The sequence below is a fragment of the Callithrix jacchus genome, chromosome 7 (genome assembly GCF_049354715.1).
Source record: "Callithrix jacchus isolate 240 chromosome 7, calJac240_pri, whole genome shotgun sequence".
Classification (NCBI taxonomy): domain Eukaryota; kingdom Metazoa; phylum Chordata; class Mammalia; order Primates; family Cebidae; genus Callithrix; species Callithrix jacchus.
The window spans coordinates 84,507,703-84,528,926 of record NC_133508.1 but is presented as its reverse complement, the minus strand read 5'-3'; the positions used below and the strand labels follow the sequence as shown (position 1 = coordinate 84,528,926).

At 53.1% G+C, this 21,224-nt stretch overlaps 1 protein-coding gene across 1 annotated transcript in view; it reads left to right on the top strand.

The window, feature by feature from the left end:
- TRABD2B (TraB domain containing 2B) overlaps positions 1-15,173 on the top strand; it is a 229,749-nt gene extending 214,576 nt beyond the window's left edge. Inside the window, exons 6-7 of the mRNA XM_035251404.3 lie at positions 1,022-1,291; positions 9,661-15,173. Of these exons, the coding sequence (XP_035107295.1) occupies positions 1,022-1,291; positions 9,661-9,865 (475 nt within the window). The 3' untranslated portion in view covers positions 9,866-15,173. The remainder of the gene's footprint in view (positions 1-1,021; positions 1,292-9,660) is intronic.
- Positions 15,174-21,224: the final 6,051 nt, after the last annotated feature.

The following is a 21,224-nucleotide window of genomic DNA, read 5'->3' as shown; positions in this document are numbered from 1 at the left end:
CCAGGCACTGTGTTGAGACCTCATCTCATTCATCCTCAGGACAACCCCATGAAGTAGGTAGAATTATTACTCTTGTGCTCTACTCATCCCTGCTTGAGACGATGGAGTAACTTGCCCTTGTCACACGGCCTGCACCTTGTGAGGCTGGGCTGTGGATCCACGCCAGTCCACCCCCAGCTCAAACTCCGATGCTTAACCCTGTCCTTGCACCACTGAAAAGGTGCACAGGAAACGTGTGCTGAACATAGGAAGGGAAGGTTGGATGAATAAACCACACAAACAATGCTAATAACATTCATTACCTGAATGTTTTGGCTGCTTACTGTTTGCCAGACACTGTTCTCGGTCTCTGCCTATGTTCACCTTCATAACCCTGATGAAGTACCCTGTGAGGTACCGGCTGCAACACCCCCATTTCACAGAGTAGGAGACTGAGGCACAGTGAGGTTAGTGAACTCACCTAAAGTCTCAGCCAGAGTTGTTGAATAAATGAGACTCTGACCAAGCTCAGATATGCCCCAGAGACCTGCCCAGGGCTCGCTCCCTCACCTCTTCCTAGTCTGGGCTCAAATGTCACCTGCTGGTGACCAGACCACCTTCCCTGAGCAGCACCCTTCACGCCTACTCTCACACCTGTCTCTGTTTCATTTGCTCCTCAGCGGCTGGCAGCGGCTGGGGTCCCCCGTTTGGCTCTGTGTCTTCTGCTTTGGAATGTAAGCTCCCAGAGGACAGAGCCATGGTCAGTTTCCATCATGCTGATACCCACCTCCTAAAAAAGCACCTGGGACAGGGTTGGTGCTCAGTAAATATCTGTCAACTAAACAAACGAAAGCATGACTCAAAGCACTGGCTCTCAGTACCAGACAAGGTTTTCCTGGGTTGCTGTCCCCAGGCCCTGCATGGGTACCCTGACACTTTCTCCTGCCATGACAACACTGCCACTGAACCGTGTTGTATTCCCTGCCATACATGGATGACATTCTCCAACACGTGTGCCCCGTGTGCCGTTACCTCTTTCCAGCCCTGACCCCCAGAGCCCAGCGCCCTCTCTTGAGGGGACCTCGACGAGCCCGGCCCCAGTGACCCCAGCTGCCGCCGTCCCTGCAGCACCCTCCGTGACCCCCACCGCCCCACCAGAGGATGAGGATCCAGCCCTGTCCCCACACCTCCTGCTCCCCGACAGCCTCAGCCAGCTGGAGGAGTTTGGCCGGCAGAGGAAGTGGCACAAGAGGCAGAGCACACACCAGCGGCCACGGCAGTTCAATGACCTCTGGGTCCGCATCGAGGACAGGTGAGCCAGGGAGGGCAGGTCTTCCCAGGAGCTGGGCGTTTGCACACCTGGTAGTCTACCCTGAACCCCCCACAGCCGGGCACGCTGTCATCAGGCCAGCCCTGCTCTAAGGAAGTGTGGCAGGTAGCTTTATACGCACGTTCACACCTAATTTCTTAGTTTTATTCTCAAAACAAAAGCAATTCAACAAGTACAATTCTTTGCATCTTAAAGGTGAGGAAATAGAAGCTCCCTTCAGGTGCAATGCACAAATATGCTTTGCACTTAGCTTTCTGGGGACACACCCGTACAGACAGGGCTCCATTTGTCCCATGGACTGGAGGAGACACTGGGAGAAAATGGAACAAGCTGCCTAAGCCAAAAGGCATGAGTTCCCTGTGCCTAGAAGGTATGAGTAGCCGACACCATGGCAGGGAGGTTGCAAAGGGGACCGTGCTCTGAGAAAGAGATGGGGCAGGTGGTGATCAGTCGCCTAAAAGCTGTGGGCTCTGTCTCCGGAACAGATGGGGGATTTGTGATATACCCTGTTGAAAATGGGCAGATACAAGAAATCATCCTCATGCACGAAGACCTTTCTGTCTTCTTCCTAGATGTCCCTCCTACCACCTGTATCACCCTCCTCAGCTTGTCTGTCTCCAAAGTCCTGCTGTGCCCAGGGTGCTATCTTCCAAGCCCTGCCTGCAGTCTCAGCACAGAGTGGCTTCCCTAGGTCCCACGTTTTGGCAAGGATCTCCATACTTAGTGAACAGTGGCACCAGAGCACAGGGAGTGTCCCAGGGATGGACTGTCAGTGATAGGGTAGAGTCCTACCCACTGCAGTGGCCCAGCCTAAATATGCCATGCCCAGCAGTCATAGAGTCTCCATTTCAGAATCTCTATCTGAGGGGAGCCTCCGAGTCTCCATCTGGATCCATAAGAACACCGTCTAGGATTTTCATCTGCAACCCTAGAGATAATCTTGGCTACTTGTTAAATAAACAGATTCTCAGGCCCCCCTGCATATGCAGTGCTGATACTGCAGTGCTCAAGTATCAGAATGTGCAGGACAAGGGCCTGGGAATTTGTATGTTGAGATCCGGAGACTCTTCTGAGCAGCTTTGGGAAACCTGACTAAACTCTGCATTATAGATGGTAAACCAAGGCCCAAGCGGGGAGGGTTTGACCAGGGTCACTTAAGGCACCAATGGCTGCCCCTTGCACTTTGCACTTCACGAATCTCCTACAGCCAGGTCTCAGAGCCATTGACACAATATTGATACACTCCAGCCCATTATCATAAATTGTGGGGTCCACACTATCTTTAAAACACTTCCAGCAAGTAGGAGTCAAGCCTATGGATCCTTTGGGCATTGGTTTCAGTGCACCTTGGGTTTCTGAGAAATGGACTTCTGCACAGCCTGGCTCTGTGTGTTAGTCTGTTCTCACACTGCTAACAAAGACATACCCAAGACTGGGTAATTTATGAAGAAAAAAGGTTTAGTTGACTCACAGTTCCACATGGCTGGGGAGGCCTCACAATCATGGTAGAAGGCAAGGAGGAGCAAAGCCACATCTTACCTGGCAGCTGCCAAAGAGAGAGAATGAGAACCAAGCGAAAGGGGTTTCCCCTTATAAAACCATCAGATCTCAAGAGACTTACTCACTACCATGAGAACAGTGTGCGGTAACCACCCCATGATTCAAATATCTCCCACCTGGTCCCTCCCACAACATGCGGGAATTATGGGAGTTACAAATCAAGATGAGACTTGGGTGACCACACAGCCAAACCGTATCACGTGCCTGCCCAAGGCATAGGCATTACTGTGGCTGTATTGGCTATGACACATTTGGGTCACATGCCCAGCATGAGCAGCCCCCTCTAATCAGGAGTGAGGGCGTAGAGTTACTGAGAGCCACTTTCATCAGTGGCGGGGAGGGCTTGCAGGCTGCCAAGGAGGCTTGAGGCAAGTGAAGGGGCTGCAGCCCATTAAGAGTTCCAATTAGGTTGGTCACTCACAGCCCTGATCAACACACCAGGGTGATCAGGAGACCTGACCAGTGGTGGGACCAGCCCATGGGGTGACAGGAAGCTGGGCTGTCAGCTCTAGCAATGGACCTCCAGCCCTAACCAAGTCTGAAAGGCAAATTCCAGCAAATGACTCCAAACGGCTTCCTTCTCACAACACACAGCTCTGAAACACAGAGCCTGATTTCAGGAGAAGAAAACAGCTTTTCTTTGGCAAGAAGGGAGCCCCTTCTCTATCCCCACAGGTAAATTGTGGTTGGCTAACTTGCTTCCATCTGGTTGGGTTGGAGAAGAAAGTTTCCACCACCGCCCAGCAGCCTGTTTGTTGAAACTTCTCGCTGTTTCTAAGGGAACAGGCCCTGAGCTCCCTGAGAGGCCCAGGTGCAGGGCACAGCCTCCATTGTTCCCAGGGGACTCATCCCACCTCTTGCAGTCCCCAGGTTTCCAAGGTTCTGAGAGGAGCAGATGAGAGCTCTCTGGGGGTAACCAGGGCCCGTTGGTAGTCCTTCTAACAAAACCATTTTTAGGGGAGCTTTTATTCCCATTTCTCATTTTTCTCCTCCTACAACCCGTTGGAGCCATCGCCTCCTCCCCATCACCTCTCCCAGACCGTCTTGCACCTGTCGTCCTGGCCCCAGGTCGTGCCGTCCAGCATGGCTGCTCCTTAGCCTGCGGTCCTACAGGGCCCCTGCCATGCTGCTGCTCAGCCCAGATGTAGGGTCTTCACCTTCTTTCTGCCTCAGCAAAACCCTGCTTCCTCAGGGTCTGCCGGCTCTGTCTTCACCTTGGTGTGTGCCACCCGAGGTGCCCTGTCTCCCCTCCACTTTGTCCTGCTCCTCTCTCTGCTTGGAGTGGGGTAGGGTGCCAGTGGATATTGCCAAGCTCCCCTGCTTTTCTGTCAAGAATTGTGGAAGGTAGGCCCATTTCACACCGGAGGAAACAGACTTAGCAGCTTAGATAACTTGCCTAAGGCCAGGCAGAGAGTCAAGCCGACCTGCCTGATGCTAAGGGTCGCTGTCATCACCCAGCCCATGTGGTTGCCCTTTCCCCTTCCCCCACCCAGCTGAGCCCTCCCTTCCTCCCCGCCGTACCGGCAATACCACAATACCGCCGAGTGCCCAGTCCTGAAAAAACAGCACAGACTGTGAGTCCTCACTCACGCTCTTGGTGGCTGGTGGGCCCTGAGGATCAGATCTGGGTTGGGCTGGGAGCGAATGTGAGAAGGAGGGAGTGAGCCAGGGATGCGCCTGCGAGTGCCCGTCCGGGATACCACCTGGAACAGGCTGGCGTTCCCCTTGCCCCTCATTACCCGAGATGTCAACACACACTGGAGGAAGTTTAGAGAAGCAGTAGCCCATGGCAGGGACCTGCGGAAAAGGCGGACGAAGCGTGTGTCTGCAGATGGCTATGCAGTGGCAGAACATTCTTGGGGAACCCCCGCCTCTGAGAGCCAGGCTTTGGGGAAGCGCAGGGCTGTAACCAGGGTGCTCTAAAACAGGGCAGAGGTCATTGCTGTGCAGTGTGGGACCCATAGCACTCCTTCAGTTTCTCCTTTTGTGCAGTTAGGGCCTTGAGGGGTCTTTGGAGGTCATGCCAGCTCTTATTCTCCAGGTCCACAGCTGACATGGGATATGAGGGTGAGTTGCATAAATAGGGATCGGAGTGTCTGAGCCATCTAGATCAGAAGTCCTTGGGCAAGGCACACTGGCCAGATGTAGGGAAGAGAGTGTCTTCCCAGTGCCTGGCATGGCCCAAAGCAGGGCACAGAAGAGGGTGACGAGACCGATGCAGAGCCTTGGTGGGTTCCACCGTGCAGGGGGAGGGGGTGCACGCCACACATGCCCCAGGGTCATTGCCCTTGGAGTCTTGGCTTCCCCTGAGGTTTGAGCAGATGGCTCAAGCCCTCAAAGAGGGGAAGAGATACAGTGTCTCCCTCCTGTCCCCAGATTCTCCAGCTCCAGTTCCCCATAACACAGATAGGCAGAGTCTCCAGGTGAGGCCAGGACCCCATCAGATTAGAGATAGGAAATGCCCCAATAAGAAATGGGAAGCAGGATCATCCAATGAATAAAAACAGATAAATTCAGTCAGAATGGGGTTCAAATCCGCTTCCCCCTTTTACTTGCTTTGAGGCTTCGAGATTACGTGAGATGATGCTCATAAGCTTTAAGCTGGCTTCGGACCACCAGTAACACTCAGTAACAGTCGCAGCTCGTGTTGACACCTGTGACTTTCAGAGTCTCTGGTCTGAGATGACCCAGCCCCTGACCCTAGCAGGAAGGGCTTCAGCCTGAATCCTTAAATGAGCCATTGGGTGGGTGCTGTGAACTCCCCGGTTTAACAGGAACATGTGAGGCACGTACTGCATTTAGAGCTAGTGAGGGACAAGAACAGGAAGAGTCTTGGGTCATGGCTAGGGAGAGAGATGGCTCCTGGTGCAGTGCCACAGTCCAGAGACCCTGCCTTGGCTCTCCTGAGTGACCTTGGTGAGTCCCCCTTCCTCTCTGGGCCCAGTTTCCCATCTCAGGGACAGACAGGCCCTTCCAGCTATGGTCTGCTGTGAAGCTATTAGAAAACATGCCTGTCTGCCCTGTGCTCAAGATGGGATCAGTCAGTAATGGCTCAGTGAGGCTGCGTGAAGCGTGAAGGCATTCCCAACACAGAAGACCACGTGGACACAAGTGTGGAGGCAGGAGGAGCCCTAGCTATCGCAAAGCCCTAGGTATCCAGAGCTGCAGGCAAGGCAGTTGCCTTGGATCTCCCATCCGACCTGCTTGGCCCAGAGAGGCTGGGCCTCAGACTGGCATCACAGCAGGGTCTCCTCTAAGTGATCACATTGAGGTCTCTATCCCTAGGCAGAGGGCCACCTACCAACCAGGCCCTCTGTATCTCCATGAAGCTCTCTAAGGAGGTCATTCAGGGCACAGCCCACCAGCACCTTGTACTGGCAAGAAGGCTGGGGATACCCAGAACCTAGCCTGGGGTGGCTTTCAGAGACCCTCTAGTGCCAAGACACGCCCCTGCTCCAGGGAGCCCCTTGGAGGGGCCTCACAGGCAGACAACCGACAGTGTCTCAGACACACACAGCCTTGCTTTCTGCCTTGGGCTTGTGATCTCTGCCTTGAGCTTCTACGTAAGATCTGCCTCTGGCTTCTGCTGCTGGGAAACATTTTAAAGTTCATGGGTCTGTTCCTGTTCATCGTGTTGATGGGGAAACCAAGGTCTAGAGGACAGCACTTGTCCAAAGTCAACAGCAAGCCAGGAACATACTACGGGCTAGAGCTGGGCTTCTGCCTTCTGCCCAGGCAGAGGGCCTCTTCCCCACCTTGGGGTCCCTGTGGACTGAGAACAGGCCCGGCCATCTGCGGAGCCCGGGAACACTCGCAGTGTTTGGTTTGGCTTTGAGGCCACTTTGCCATGAGACAGTTTCCCCAGTGTGAGCATAGGAGGGGGTGGGGATCTGGACTGGCGAGCTGAGCTTCGTGAGCAGAGTCAGGCCCAGGAGGTGGGCTGGGGGCATTTGGAGGGACTTGTCCTCCACCCCACATCAGTCCTACCCCATTTCTCTGGGCCTCCTTCCAAGCAATAAAAAGCCTGTTCAGGCTCCAAGAGGGAGTTTTCATCTTTGGTTTTCAAAGTGTGAAAGAAAATGCCTTTGGGCACCTTGTGAGACAGAGTATTCATAACTTCTACTTGGTCTTGCCTTCTGACAGTGGGGGCCCTGCTCCGGGCACCTCCAGGGGCACACCGGCCTGCTATCCTGAAACCAGCCTCCAAGCCAACAGCCGCTCAAGCTGAAATGATAGGACCGCGGCTAGGAGGACATGTTTATGTGTTTTGTGTGAGGGTTTCTTTTTTTTTTTTTTCTGTTTTTTGTTTTCATTAGAAAAGAAAGGGAGAAAGGGGGCTGAGGTGATGATCCCTGCCCAGCACAGGCACTGATCCCCTCCAGAGGCTCAGGCCACATGAGGCCTCAGTCTCCCCACCTGGCAAGCCTCCACCTGCGGGTTTGAGAGATCTCAGCCAAAGCAGCCACGCTTCACTCATGTGCTCTCCATCAGCGGCGTGCTCATCCGTTCAGTCAGGGACGAATCAGGCTGGGGAGACGCTGCCCCATGCACATCCTGTCTCTTGCAAGAAATCTGAAGTCCTTCAAGCTCAGTTTCCACACCTTAGAAAGGGGAATAATCGTAATATAACATACGTATAGCACCAAGCAGTGTCTGCCAGTATACTCTAAGTGCTCCGTAAGTGGAAGGTGTTATTATCACGAGAGACACAGACACAAAAATATTAACAATGATGCTGAATGTAGCCAGCCTCATTGTGCAAGCTGCAGCGGGTGCTGAAGGCCAGAGCATCACCCGAAGAGAGGGAGAGAGGGACAGGGCCCTCTCTTTAATGATGTACAGCAAGCCAGGACAGGGTGCCCAGAGGCCATTTGGATGCCTGCTCCAGAGCCAAGAGCCCATATAGAGTCAGGGGTATGCTTGGTGGCCCTGGGCTCCCTCCCCTGCCCACCCAGCCTGGCTGAGGCTGAGCCAGGCTGTGTGAGCGGTGTCTGGCCAGTACGGTGGCCTGGATTGAGCTCTGGTGGTGAAGACTGCAGCCTCTCACCACTGTGATTATGGCCAGCTGTTAGGACCTCACCACCCGGCCCCAGGAAATGCAACCAAGGTAACCCAGGACAGCCTGTCGGGGAGGGGCAAGCAGTGGGAAGCGTGGCAAGGAGGCCCTCACGCTGCAGACCCCACGTAGCCTGCCCTGCCCCGTTTCTACAGCCTACCCTCTAGGCTGGCCAGCCCAAAGGGAGTGACAAGCTCCCTGCCCACCCATCTGCTAGTGACCACCTACTGTGTGCCCAGTTCAGATCCTGGCCCTTTTTTGTGTCCTGGAGCAAAGTCACTTAACCCCTTCCTGCCTCAGTTTCTTCCTTAGTACAATGCGGACAACAGTCATCCCTGCCTCCCAGTGTCGTCAAGAGGTCTAAAGGTTAAGGAGTGGCCAGAGTGCTTCACACAGCGCAGGGGCAGGGCTCCGTATGTACTTTTCTCACCAGCCAGGAGTGCCCTCCCCCATGCTCGAACTAAATTCGCCCTGCCTTCCTGGCTGTGGCCTCCCCTCTTCTAGGAGGCCCTCCTGGCCTTCCCTTCACGTACCCGCTGCCCCCAGTGAGCCCCTCTGTGTGACAGAGCTTGTGGGTTCCTCTGTCTTCATCTGCATCTCCATCTGCCTCCTGCCTGCCCAGGGTTCCCGAGGGTCAGCATGGCCCTTGATTCTGGGCCCAGCCTGTTTCTCTATCCCAGGCCTGTCCCTCATCCACAGGTGTCCTGTCAGACTCCTGACCTGTCGCCTCTCTGCTAGGCCTCTGTAGCTGTCCACTCCCTCCTCAGTGCCTGTGGTAGCCTCTGCCTCTCTCTGCCCTTCCACTTCCTATGTGTCTCTTTCCAGGACTGAGCCGGTAACCCAGCCCTGAGCCCTCCCAGCCCCACCGTCTCTCTCCAGCTTCCCAAGGCCACCACATGCTGGGCTCAGGTCAGCCTGCCAGGTGGCTTCTGCACTGATTTTCCTTCCATTTCTCTCTGTCTGCCACATAGGCTTTCTTGAGCCAAGAATGTCACCTGTTGGCCCGAAACTGGATTCTGTTTTTGTAAAATCCTGAAGGACTGCACCTTTCACTAAACGCATCCTGCAGCTGTGCAAAGTAAGGCAGACCTGGGGCTCTGCCTCCTGGCGTACCGCTCCCACTTTCCTCTGGGACCTGGCCACCAGGTAGCCTCCCCCGCCACCACAGAGCCTCAGTTTTCTGATTCGTGGAAAGGGAGCAACAAGACCCATTTTGAAGGCTCGTGAGGACCAGAAATATTGCTTGTAAAGTGCTGAGCTCATGATGGATGCTCAGCAAGCAGTAGTTATGATGATGAGGACAGGGATCGTGGTGGGGCTGCTTGTCTTGTTTTCTGCGTGTCTTGGTGGTCTGCAAGGGGAGAGCAGCCAACGGGCCGGGCACCTGTGTACCTCAATGCCTGACGACCCCATGGGACCCCAGATGTATCTTCCCAAAACGCTATTCTTTCTGCCTGGGGTCCACTTTCTCCAGTGGTGACATCATCTGAGGCCTGTGGCTGCCAGGGCCTGATCCATCCCCCAGACCCTGGCACAGGGGGTCAGTGTGGACTCTGGACCTCAGCCAGGCTGGTTGTGTGGCTCTGGGCTACCTGATTTGCCTGCCTGAGATCCTTGTTCCCTTCTCCATTGTATGAGGCAAAATAAACCTGAAAAAGTCAGATTTGAGCCCCAAGGCTTCCGCCCAGGATGAGGCTGCCCATGATCACTCTGCCATGTGCTTCCCCCTTTCCAGCACCACCGCCTCACTGCCCCCGCTGCCCTTGCAGCCCACCCACAGCTCCGGGACCGCCAAGCCCCACTTCCAGCTCTCAGACCAGCTACAAGAGCAGGACCCACCAGGGCCCGCCAGCAGCTCGGCACCCACCCTGGGCCTCCTCCCCGCCGTCGCCACCACCGTCGCTGCCCACTTCCTGCTGCTCAGCCTTGGACCCTCCTGACCTCGGCCACCCAAGTGGAGAAGCCAGATAAATGACACAGGGGTCTGCAGCCACACCCTACTGCTCCTGCCACCACCTCCGGTGTGCCCAACACCTCGAGGGCAGTCCAGATGGGACCGGCTAGACACTAGAGCTTTACTGTACCCAAGTTACATCTTCTTTTTTGAGGAAGGATCTTAATTTCCCATAGTGCTATGGGGCTCTTTTGTAAAATACATGTCCATATTAAAAAAGAAAAAATGTATTTATTCTACCGATAAAACTATTTTCATGTGGCCTATGTTATAACCTCCTAGCCCTAGTGCCGGCCCAGGAGGGGATCCCAGGACATCTGTGATCTCCTGTGAACTGTGGCTCTGAACTGGCTTGCCCCTGGATCACCGAAGCCTCCTGGGTCTGGGCTTGGCTTCTCCCACTGTGGGGCCCCTAGCCGGAGGGGCAGGCAGACAGGCTTAGCTTTTGTGAAGTTGGATTTGGGAGCCAGAGGTGTGAACGTTGACCATCCTCCCCTCCCCTGAGGGCACCTACAGCCTGGGAAGTTCATTTAGGAAAAAGAATGCTGCTATTTTGAACCCCCTGAGTGTCTGTGAACTGGCCCTCCAGAGCTCTCAGTAAGTGTTTTCGGCCAAAGCACTGGGGCAGGTTGGGATGCAGGATGCTGGTGCTGAGGAAAGCAGTCCCCACCCACGGAACAGACGAATACACTGAGATCCAAAGAGAGCCAGGTGGGTAGCCCAAGGTCACACGGGAGAGCGAGGACACCAATCCAGACCTCTCTGTTCTGCTGTCATGAATCCAGCGTGGGTTAAAGGAGAGACTATTGAAGTCCTGGCTAAATGGACTGAGCTGGACTGAGGGCACAGGAGGGCAATTTTAGAGACAGGGGATTAGGCATCACATCATGATCATAGGAATGAGAGCTGCCATTTGTCCAAAGCCTGCAGTGTGCCAAGCACTTTGCACACTTGCTTCACTGACCCTCAGGCTAGCTCTATGAGATGTGACTACCCCATTTCACAGATGAGGAAACTGAGTCCCCCAAAGAGGTGAAGGGACTGGCTGAAGACCCCCCAGCTAGCATGTGGCCCCAGATCAGTGTGATGCAACATGATTCCTGCTTCCTGCTCCATGTTCTGCCACGTTCTCTCTGCCAGGGAAGCTCCAAGGGAGGCAGATCTCGCCCAAATTGAGACCAGCACAAGCTCTCACTATAGCAAGAGACCTTTTGGCCAGCTGCTTATGTCGGTCCCCCTGGCCAATGGGCTCTGGCATGTCCTGACTTTCCAGATCTCAGAGCCCATGAGAAGCTTTTCTGCCAAATCAAAGGCTGGGAGGGGGGCACAGCTGCAGGGCACCTGGGGAGGCACAGCAGCCAAGTGGGGAGGCAGGTGACGGGCTCCGAGAGACTTACCTAGCCCCTCTGCTCCTCAAGGTAATGGTTGAGGAGACAGAGGACCCAGGTGGGCTGACTCCCAGGCCTGAAACCCCACGGGGCTGGTGTCTCAGCAATTACAGAGTCCTGGAACCTGAGAGCAGAAAGGACCCTCCACCTGATGGAAAATAGTATTAGCAGGAGGAATAATAAGGCCCACGGAGGGGGACACTTCTCCAAGACTGCACAGCTGGGTGGGCCTGCTGTCTCCCAGCCCAGTGTGCCCAGCTTTACTGCTTCCTGGGTTCCCTGGCAGGCTTGATGGCAGCTGATGGGCCCCAGTAGTGCCATGCTGCCCAGCTTGACAGCTGTCTGCCTTCTGAGATGGCACAATTCTGGGCAGCTCATGAAATGGTCAGGAGTCCCACGGGCAACTTGGCAGGCCATTGAATTCTTTATGGCTCAGCCCTGATAGACGTGTTTAAGCTTGAGACCTGGCAGAAGATTGGAGCTCTGCCTCAGAGTGCTCAGCCAGCCCCATGGGCACCATGCTCTGAACTGAACTTGACCTCAGTCCAGATTGGAGTTGGTGTATCCTTGACAAAAATGCGACTTCCTATTTCTGAGCGGGAAGGGGCTTAGTGACTTATAAAGCAGACTCAGAAGTTGGACATGAAACGGATCGTGCAGAGCACTATTTGGATGAGATAAGTGTAAAGGAATTAGAAACACACAAGCCAGATTCCTCTCTGTTTGGGGCAGAGTATAGCATGAGATGTATTGAGATGGAGCTTGAGGTTAATTAAAGATGAAGCATGTGGGTAAACAGTCCAGGCACCTGACCATGTGCCCAGATCTGTGCCAGGCACAGGGCCAAGAAGGTAAATTAACGCAGCATGTAATTATTGAGCACACGCAATGCCAGGCTCTGTATTGGAGCTGAATCTCACCACCCCTTTTTGGCCCAGAGGAACTCATTATCAAGATGGGACAAGCAGCCCAGTACTAGGTTATGTTGTCCTGGCCCTTGACTTCAGGAAGACTCAGCCCTAGTCTTTTCCCAGATCCCTCCTCTGGGCAGATTAGGGGATCCTGAACTCTCCCTTACCTTAATTCAAGCGTTTAAAGAAAGACACCTGGACTAACTGATGGGGCAGACATGTACCTGCAGGAAGGCAAAAACCAATGCGGTCAGACATGTGGTGCCAAAGTTCACTGATCCCTGAGGACCACCAGCTGGCCAAGGGTCTGAAAGGAACTCAGCTTGCTGACTTATGACACAAAAGACTGGAGGCACATATGCAGGAATCTGCTTGGCTGGGGCGCTTGACTTCTCTCATCCTGGGCCAGAGAACCACCATCCATAAGCAGCCGCCCACAACTCTGGCACGATCTATACACCACTTACTGACATTTCTTCCAGAAATGTTCTTTGTGCCTAGCTTCATAAAATGCTCCTGTTCCTCTGAGAACCTTGTGTGCACTTCTTAGACTTTTATGTTTGGCCGTGAGGCAGGCAGGAAAGATGAAAGCCTGAGATGCAGCAGGTGAATGGTCTCTGCTAAAGATGGGCCACCTGTTAGTGTGGCCTGGTCCATCTCTCACAAAAGCTGACCATGTCATCGAAGGGCTCTCTGGGGCATGTCAGAATGGCCATGTCCCCAGGTCTTCCTCCAGTGGTGGGTCTGATGCACCAACAGCCAGATGAAGGCAAGGAGAGCCCCATCATCCACAGTGGAGGGAGAAGAATCAGGCTGCCAAGGAGCTGCAAAGGGCCACTGAGCACCCCTCCAGCCTTGAGAGTCAAAGACCCAGAATCTAGGACACATGGAACCTTGGGCTGACTATGAGCAAATGTGTCCCTGCATTGAAAGACCCTAAGCACATTTTCTACATGTTAAATACTGTGCCATCTACAACTTCCTGGCATCAGCTAGACCTGGGCAAGCCTAGGTACTCAGCCCCTTGTCCCACTTGCCTAATCTCCAGCCCAGTGCCATTGCCACAGTGGATCCCAAAGAGGAGAGAGTGTCCTTCTACCAAAAGGAAAGTCTATTAAAAATGTCGTGAAGGACAAGAGAAGTTCTCCCAGGGAATTGCAGCTGTGACTGCCTCCTGTGTGACAGACAACAGAACCAGGGCTGCTGGTGGTTTTTCAGTGACTATGAGATAAGAACCAAAGTCCTCAGCCTGACATTCCAGACCCTTCATGACCCAACCCTGCTGACCTTGCCAGCCACGTATCTCATGTCTCTTGCCCTGTGCCTGGCCAGCCCCGGGTGCAGTCAGTTCTAGAATCAACAGGCTGTTTCACACCTCCTGCTCCCTACCCCTGAAAACTCCCTTCTCTCCCCTGTACCTGCTCATCTATTGAGGATCAACACAGATAGCACCGCCTCCAGGAAGCCCCCTCTAATTCCTCTGTGCTCTCTTAGCATCTATCACAATACACACTGCCCAGTGTTGTGACTGTCTAGTCGCGTATCTGCTCCTCTCTTGGACTGTGAGCAACTTAATGTCGGGGGTCAGGTGAATTCGTTTTTGTATCCTCATCTGACACAAAAGTAGTGCTCAACATATGTGTAGAGACAGAGGAGGGAAAGGAAGCAGAAAGAAGGGGAGGAAAAAAGGAAAGAAGGAGAGAGGCAGACGTTAGCCCCGCCAATGGAATAATTTCCACCGAGCCAAAGCTGTCCAGGGATGGCCCGGACACCCCAGGGTGGTGAGTTTCCCATCAGGAGAGGTGTTTGAGCAGGGGTAGTGTGCCCACTGGCTGAAGATGTGGTAGGAGAGTTGGCGTCTTGGCAAGGGCCTGGTGTAGATGACATCAAGGGTCCTCCCTGGCTCTGCAGTGCTCAGGTTCTGTGAACATTGTTATTTTTCCAGAAATTCATCTGAGCAGCCAAAAAAATCCCCCCGCTGGCTGTCTAAACCAGTAAGGTTCAGGAACCAGTCCAGTCTCCCCCCTCCACCCGCAACCACCACCCCTCACAGCACCCCCTTCAACAACACAGCTGGGCTTGCACGCTGCCCTGGGGCAGGGGAACCTCTGAAAGGTGGCGGGGGCTGGACTGGAACCCAGGCCCATGGCCCAACCCAGAGCTCCTTGCTCCTCTGCCCCACTCCCTGATGCTAGGGGAGGAAAGAAAGCGTTCACAAGAACTGACGGACCCTGACCTGGCCCTTTCCAGGTAGCATCAGCTCTCTTCATCCATTCTCCAGGCGGGAGCTGGGCTCTTCCTTTCTGGAGATAATCTGGATTACCCTTCACGTTGCTGGGTGACCTTGGGCAAGTTCCTGTCCCTCTCTGAGCCTTCATTTCCTCATCTGTCAAATGAAGACCTTTTTTCCTGCCTGGGCTCTTCTGGGGCTGGAGGGCAGGGTGACATGGATGATCTTGGGCCTCTATGGAGGTGAGGTGCTTGGCTTTCTTCCCAGGACCCACAGGCTGCCATGGGATTGGAAGCATGTGGAGGCAGGAAAGGTGATAGAGTAGCATGCCTCGAAGTCAGCCTTCATCCCAGTCCTGCTGTGGGGAAAGTGGTCTTTGAACGGGATCCAAGTCTAAGATGTTTCCGGTGAGCTGCCAGGGACAAAGCGCTCTCAGACATCTTGGGTCCCCAGTGGCTGGGGTGGGCAGGGGCTGATTCAGCCAAAGGAAGCTCTAGCGCAGAACAGAGGAAGCCCCGTTCCTAAGCCCCACCGAGCTCGCAGATGGTCCCCAACTTGATTCACTGTGTGGCACAGGCTTCGGATTGATGTATTTGAAAGGTATTCGTGATGTTCTGTCATCACCTCTGCCCCTCACTCTGTGAATTATCATGAAGAGTCCTTTAAGTGTATAATAGAAGAAGACAAAGAAAGATGCTATTAATGTTATTTTGCCAAAAATATTTTTGTAGCATAATATATTAATAAAAGATATTATGAATTCAATGGCTTAGTGTTTCTGTGTGACAGCTCTTCTCTTCCTGCCAAGGAATGTTCAGGAAAATTGCCTTTGCTGTGAGGGCTGAGGCCTGCAGTGGACCAGAGGAGTTGGAGTGGGCCCTGTTTCCATGCAGAGAATCTGGCAGGTTCTGGGAGAGTGGTTTGAGCAGGAACCCGATGGCTGGAGAGGCCTCATATGCCAAATGAGGTCCAGATACCCTCACCCCAGCCAGACTGAGCTGCCCAACAATGTGGAGAAGGAGCTGCTCAGTGACTTCAAACACAGCTCACACCTGGGGCCCAGGCTTGGGGCCTCCTTTTCTCTGCCTTTCTCACTCACCAAGACCTGCTGATTCTTTGTGATCAGCTCTTCCTACACACACCCCCATCCCATTGCTCTGCCCTGGTCCAGACCGTTACCTGACACCTGCTACCTGCAGCCAGGCCCTCCTCCCGCCCACTCTCCCCTCGGCAGCCAGAGAGCGCTGTCAACCAACAAAAGTGACCATGTATCTCCCCTGCTTTGAAAATCTTTGAGTGTGTCCTGGATATTGACAAAGGTCACACAAGGACCTCCTGAGATCTGGTCCCTAACCATGCCTCCCACAAGAATGCCATCTCTCGCCAATTCTCCCCCCAGCATTTCACACTCCAGAGTCACTGGCAGCTTCAGCGTCTTCCAGCTCCATCCCCTGCGTCACCACCTGCTGCCTCTGCACTTGCTGTTCCCACAGCACTGCCAGGCTTTCCTTTTTACACCTTGCCCGTTGCTCTGTTGAACTCCTACACATCCTGCACAACCCAGCTCCAATGGTATCTGCTGCACGATGCCTTCTGCAGCTCCCCGAGCCACGCCTCCCCTCTGTTCCCACAGCTCGCTGTTCCTCACAGCACCCAAGGTTGTGCTGAGATGATCTGCAGTGCCCACTCTGCCCCTTGGCTTCCTGGTGCCAGGACCATGGGTTGCCTCTCTGTGAAGTCAGCCTCAGCACAGTGGTTTATGTAGGCCATACAGTCACTGTATATAGTGGGGACTTGTGGAAGAGTGATGGAGTAAATGGAGAGGAAAGAAAGAAGGGAAGACTTCAGATAAAGCGTGTCCTATCTGTGTTATCACAGCACATCATGCCGTCCAGGGCCAGCTGACTGGGATCCACACGAGGTATGCTTGCAGCAAGTTTCACCTGGGAGAAACTTAGTCACTGAAATTGGGGGGAACGAGGAACGGGTCACTGCGAAGGTTAGAGCAGAAGAGGTCTCTATTCAAAACCTCTACCAGAGGTGATTTATTGCCCATGGTTACTAAGTTCTCCTGGTTCCTACTAAGAAGAATATGGACTCCACGCAGCGGCCCCGCCTGCACACAGAGGTGACAAGCATGCCAGCAGAAGGTCACATTTGTTGAGCATTTATGATGCATCAGACAATGTTCCAGGCATTTTAAATACTAAATCATGTCACTCACGCAGCTGCTTTTCCTTACTTCCCTCTACAGATGAAGTCACTGAGACACAGGGGGAGGTTAAATAAGCTGACACAGCTTATAAATGCTGGAGCCAGGTCGGGAACCCAAGTAATCCAGCTCCAAGCCTATTCTCCTCACTTTCATCCGGCAATTCTATGACGTCAGGTGTGGGCTGTGGCCCGTGAGGTGGGCAAGGAAGGCATCCAGCATCCCCATTTCATAGGCGGGAGTCAAAGTCAGGGCATGACTAACGCCCAACGCCACGAGCCTCTTCCATGTCCAGAAGCCAGCCAGACCTCTGTCCCACCCACTCGACTCTGAGCAGAGATCCAGAGAAGCCCCGCCCCACTCCCCACCACCCCCATGATGGTCTTTAGGGGTTGAGTTAATGGCGTGAGGATTCCTGCTATGGCCATGACCCCGGTGCCCTCTGCCCCTATACACAGGAAGGAGGCTGCTGTCATCCACCCATCCAGAAGTTCAGGGGGTGAATGAGGTCTCGTCCTTCCTCAGGGACTGTAGTCCTCAGTTCACTTACTCCCTGGAGAGGCTGTGGCCCATAAATAGCTTTTCAGACATGATGGAATGAGTGGCTCAGGGAGGGGCAAGGGGTCACTCAGAGCTCCTGACACACTGCTCTCCACATGGCGGCAAGTCCTCACTCTCTCCCTATCTTTCAATGTTCTCTGAGGCCTTTCTGTCCCACCTCTGCACATCTAGGGTTCAACAGCCTAGCCCTTCAGAGGAACCATTGGACAATGTCCTGCAGCAGCTGGACTCTAGAAAGGAGGACCGCGGGTTCTGGGTTCAGCCCCAGCTCAGCCTGGCCTGCTCTGTGACCTTGGGCCAGCTCTGCTCGCCTCAAACCTCTGTCTCCTTATTTGCATAAAAGGGGCAAAGCGTGGAGCACACTGTGTTCACTAAAATTCGTTTTAGAAAGAGCAGCATCTTTCTTCAAAAGACTGCTTCTATCCTCTTTACGACTGGGGTAGGAATTTTACCATTTTGCTCCTGAAAAGGAGAGCGAGAGATGGAAGGAATCAAGAGGGAAGGACGAGAAGTCAGGAACGAGGAAAATGGAGAGAAAACGAAAGTGGGGCAATGGCTCCTTGATGGGGAGAAAACCTGCCAATGGCAGTCATTTTCACAGCAGCCATGAGAACCCTAGCCCCGTGTTCTCTGCTGGTCTCCACCGGTCCTCAAGGCCTGTGAAGATGTGGGACAGAGCGGGGTGGTACCATGGAAGGGGCTGACTGCAACCAAGCAGACATGGAGTAACGCAGAGGCAGCAAGCTGGAGGCTGAGATCACGCGTTTGTGAGCCCCAGGGAACCCGTGCACTCTGGGAGGGCTTGGAACCTCAGCCACAGACTAGGGTGTCCTAGAGTGTCTTAACCAGGTACTTTGGAGTAGCAATGCTGGACTACGGGTAGATAGGAATAATAAGCTGAGACCTGCCAGCTTTGGGCTTTCATGAGCTAAGGGGCTTGGGAACTGCAAAGCTCTCTGAGGCAGGCAGGAAAGCCCCGCCTCACAACTACCTTCTAGGGCTGCTGCAGCAGAGGGAGCACCCTGGCCTCGCCAGCAGGACAGCATGAAGGCCCAGGTGGGCGGGGTTGGGAGGGGAGGAGGTAGGGGCTCCAGCTGCTGCTCATAGCAGCCAGCCAGCCAGGCAGGCTGGGCCAGCCACTACTATAGTATCGTAAAATGAAGTTATTGCCAGGCACGGTGGCTCAAGCCTGTAATCCCAGCACTTTGGGAGGCCGAGGCAGGCAGATCACGAGGTCAAGAAATTGAGACCCCATCCTGGCCAAACTGGTAAAACCCCATCTCTACTAAAAATACAAACATTTGCTGGGCATGATGGAGTGCCCCTGTGGGCACTACGCGGGAGGCTGAGGCAGGAGACTCGCTTGAGCCGGGAAGGCGGAAGTTGCAGTGAGCCGAGGTTGTGTAACTGCACTCCAGCCTGGCAACTAAGTGAAACTCTGTCTCAAAAAGAAAGAGAAGAAAGAAAGAAAAAGAAGAAAGAAAGAAAGAAAGAAAGAAAGAAAGAAAGAAAGAAAGAAAGAAAGAAAGAAAGAAAGAAAGAAAGAAAGAAAGAGAGAGAAAAAGAAATTGTTTTCAGAAAATATTCATAAAATCCTGTTTCATATCAGTTGGTTCTGGGCTTGCAAAACAGTTCCGGTGGTTTTTTTTTTTTTTTTTTTTCTTAGTTTTCATTTCTTCCTCCCTGATCAGCCACAAAAAAGAGTGATAAAATTTCCAACCTGAAAACACAAGTTCCCAGACAAGGAAAGATTGGGGACTTGCAGGCTCCCCAGACATCCCTTCCCTGTGTCCTTCACCTCGGCTGCCCTGAGAGCCAGGAAGAGGACAAGGGGGCTGAGCAGGATGGTGACCAAGGGGACGAGGAATGAAGGAGAAGATAAGCAAAAAAGAAAAAACACAAAGAAAGATGGATGGAGAGAGAGCAAAGACACAGAGTAGGAGAGAGCAACAGAGAAGCGAAGACAGAGGAGGGAGAGGCAGATGGCACTGAAGAAAGAAAGGGAGAGAAAGAAAGGGAGTCGTCGGAAGAAGCCTGGGCGGGGAGGCAGGAAAACACAGACGAGCACTGGTGGAAGCAGAGAGAGACAGGACTGGCTGGAGTCAGAACACAGCAGGGTCTCGGCAAGAGGGAGGAGGCCTGGTTCAGATCCAGAGCATGGGCTGGAGCCTGGCTTCAGTGGCCAAGACAGATGGGCCACTGGAGATAGCTCCTGGGGCAAGCAGCCTTCCTCCTCCCAGGAAGACTTGAAAACACAAATTGCTTCCAGGGCCAGCCAGTCTCCCCAAATGCAGCCTCTCACCCTTCATCCCTGCCCCAGAGGTTGTCCAGGCCCAGTCAGAATCCTGGGCTTGTTGTCAGAGGGAGCTGGGGTCCTGGACCTTGCTTTGCCCCAGGTAGTCCCTCCCTTCTCTCAGCCTTGTTTTTATCATCTCTGTAATGGGTATAATAAAAATATTTCGACTCTCAATCCAAGATGGCCAAAGAGAACAGCTCTGGAGTGCAGTTCCCAGTGAGAACGCAGAAGGTGAGTGATCACCGCATTTCCAAAAGAGTTTTTACCACCCACAGACAAGGAGATTCCTGGGCAGAAAAGCTCCAGAATTTCCAGCTCGGCTGTTTCAGCTGGCACAGCAGGTCTCTGCACAAAAACTCATGTTTCAACCGGTGCCTGGAATGCCTGGGAGACAGAGTCACCCATTCAACTGAAAAAAAGGGGACTGAAACAGGGAGACAGGTGATCTGGCTCAGTGGGTCCCACTGCAACAAAGACCAGCAATCTCAAATGCTCTGGACTGAGAGTTTCACAGCAAGCACAGTGGGACCCAAGACAGTCCAGCTCTGTGGGGGGATGGGTGGCTGCCATTACTGAGGCAGTCCACCACTACCGAGGCAGTCCCATTACCGAGGCAGTCCATCATTACCGAGGCAGTTCTAACTATACTTCTATAAACAAAGCCACAAGGAAGTTCACACAGCAGCTGGGCAGAGCCCATGGCAGCTAAGCAACGCCTCTGCTGGCAGACTATGACTAGGCTACCTCCTTGCTGGGCGGGGCATCTCTGAAAAAACCAGCAGCATGTCAGGAACTTATAAATAAAGCCCCATCTTCCCAGGACAGAGCACCTGGGAAAAAAAGGCAGTTATGAGTTCCACTGCAGTAGACTTAAACGTACCTGCCCAGCAGCTCTGAATGGAACAATGGAGCTCACAGCTCAGCACTTGAGCTCCTATAAGGGACAGACTGTCTTCCCAAGCAGCACTCGGACCCCCGTATATCCAAAGAGACACCTCATAAAGGAGAGCTCAGGCTGACATCTGGCAGCTATCCTTCTGGGACAAAGATAACAGAAGAAGAAACTGGCAGCAACCCTTACTGTTCTGCAGCTGCTGCAGGTGATCCCCAGGTAAGCAGGGTCTGGAATGGACCTCCAACAGTCCTACAGCAGAGAGGCCTGTTAGAAGGAAAACTAAAAAACAGAAAGAAATAACTTCATCATCAACAAAAAGGACATCCACTCAGAGACCCCATCCGAAAGTCACCAACTACAAAGACCACAGGTAGATAAATCCACAAAGATGGTAAGAAATCAGTGCAAAAAGGATGAAAACACCCAAAACCAGAATGCCTCTCCTTCTCCAAGGGATCACAACTCCTCACCAGCAAGGGAACAAAGCTGGATGGAGAATGAATCTAATGAATTGACATAAACAGCCTTCAGAAAGTGGGTAATAACAAACTTCTCTGAGCTAAAAAAAAAATGTTCTAACCCAATGCAAAGAAACCAAGAACCTTGAAAAAAGGTTAGATGAGATGCTAACTAGAATAAACAGTTTAGAGAAGATTATAAATGAATTGATGGAGCCGAAAAACACAGCACAAGAACTTCAGGAATCATATACAAGTTTCAATAATGGAATTGACCAAGCAGAAGAAAGGATATCAGAGATTGAAGATCAACTCAATGATATAAAATGAGAAGGCAAGAATAGAGAAAAAAGAGTAAAAAGAAATGAACAAAGCCTCCAAGAAATATGTGTTA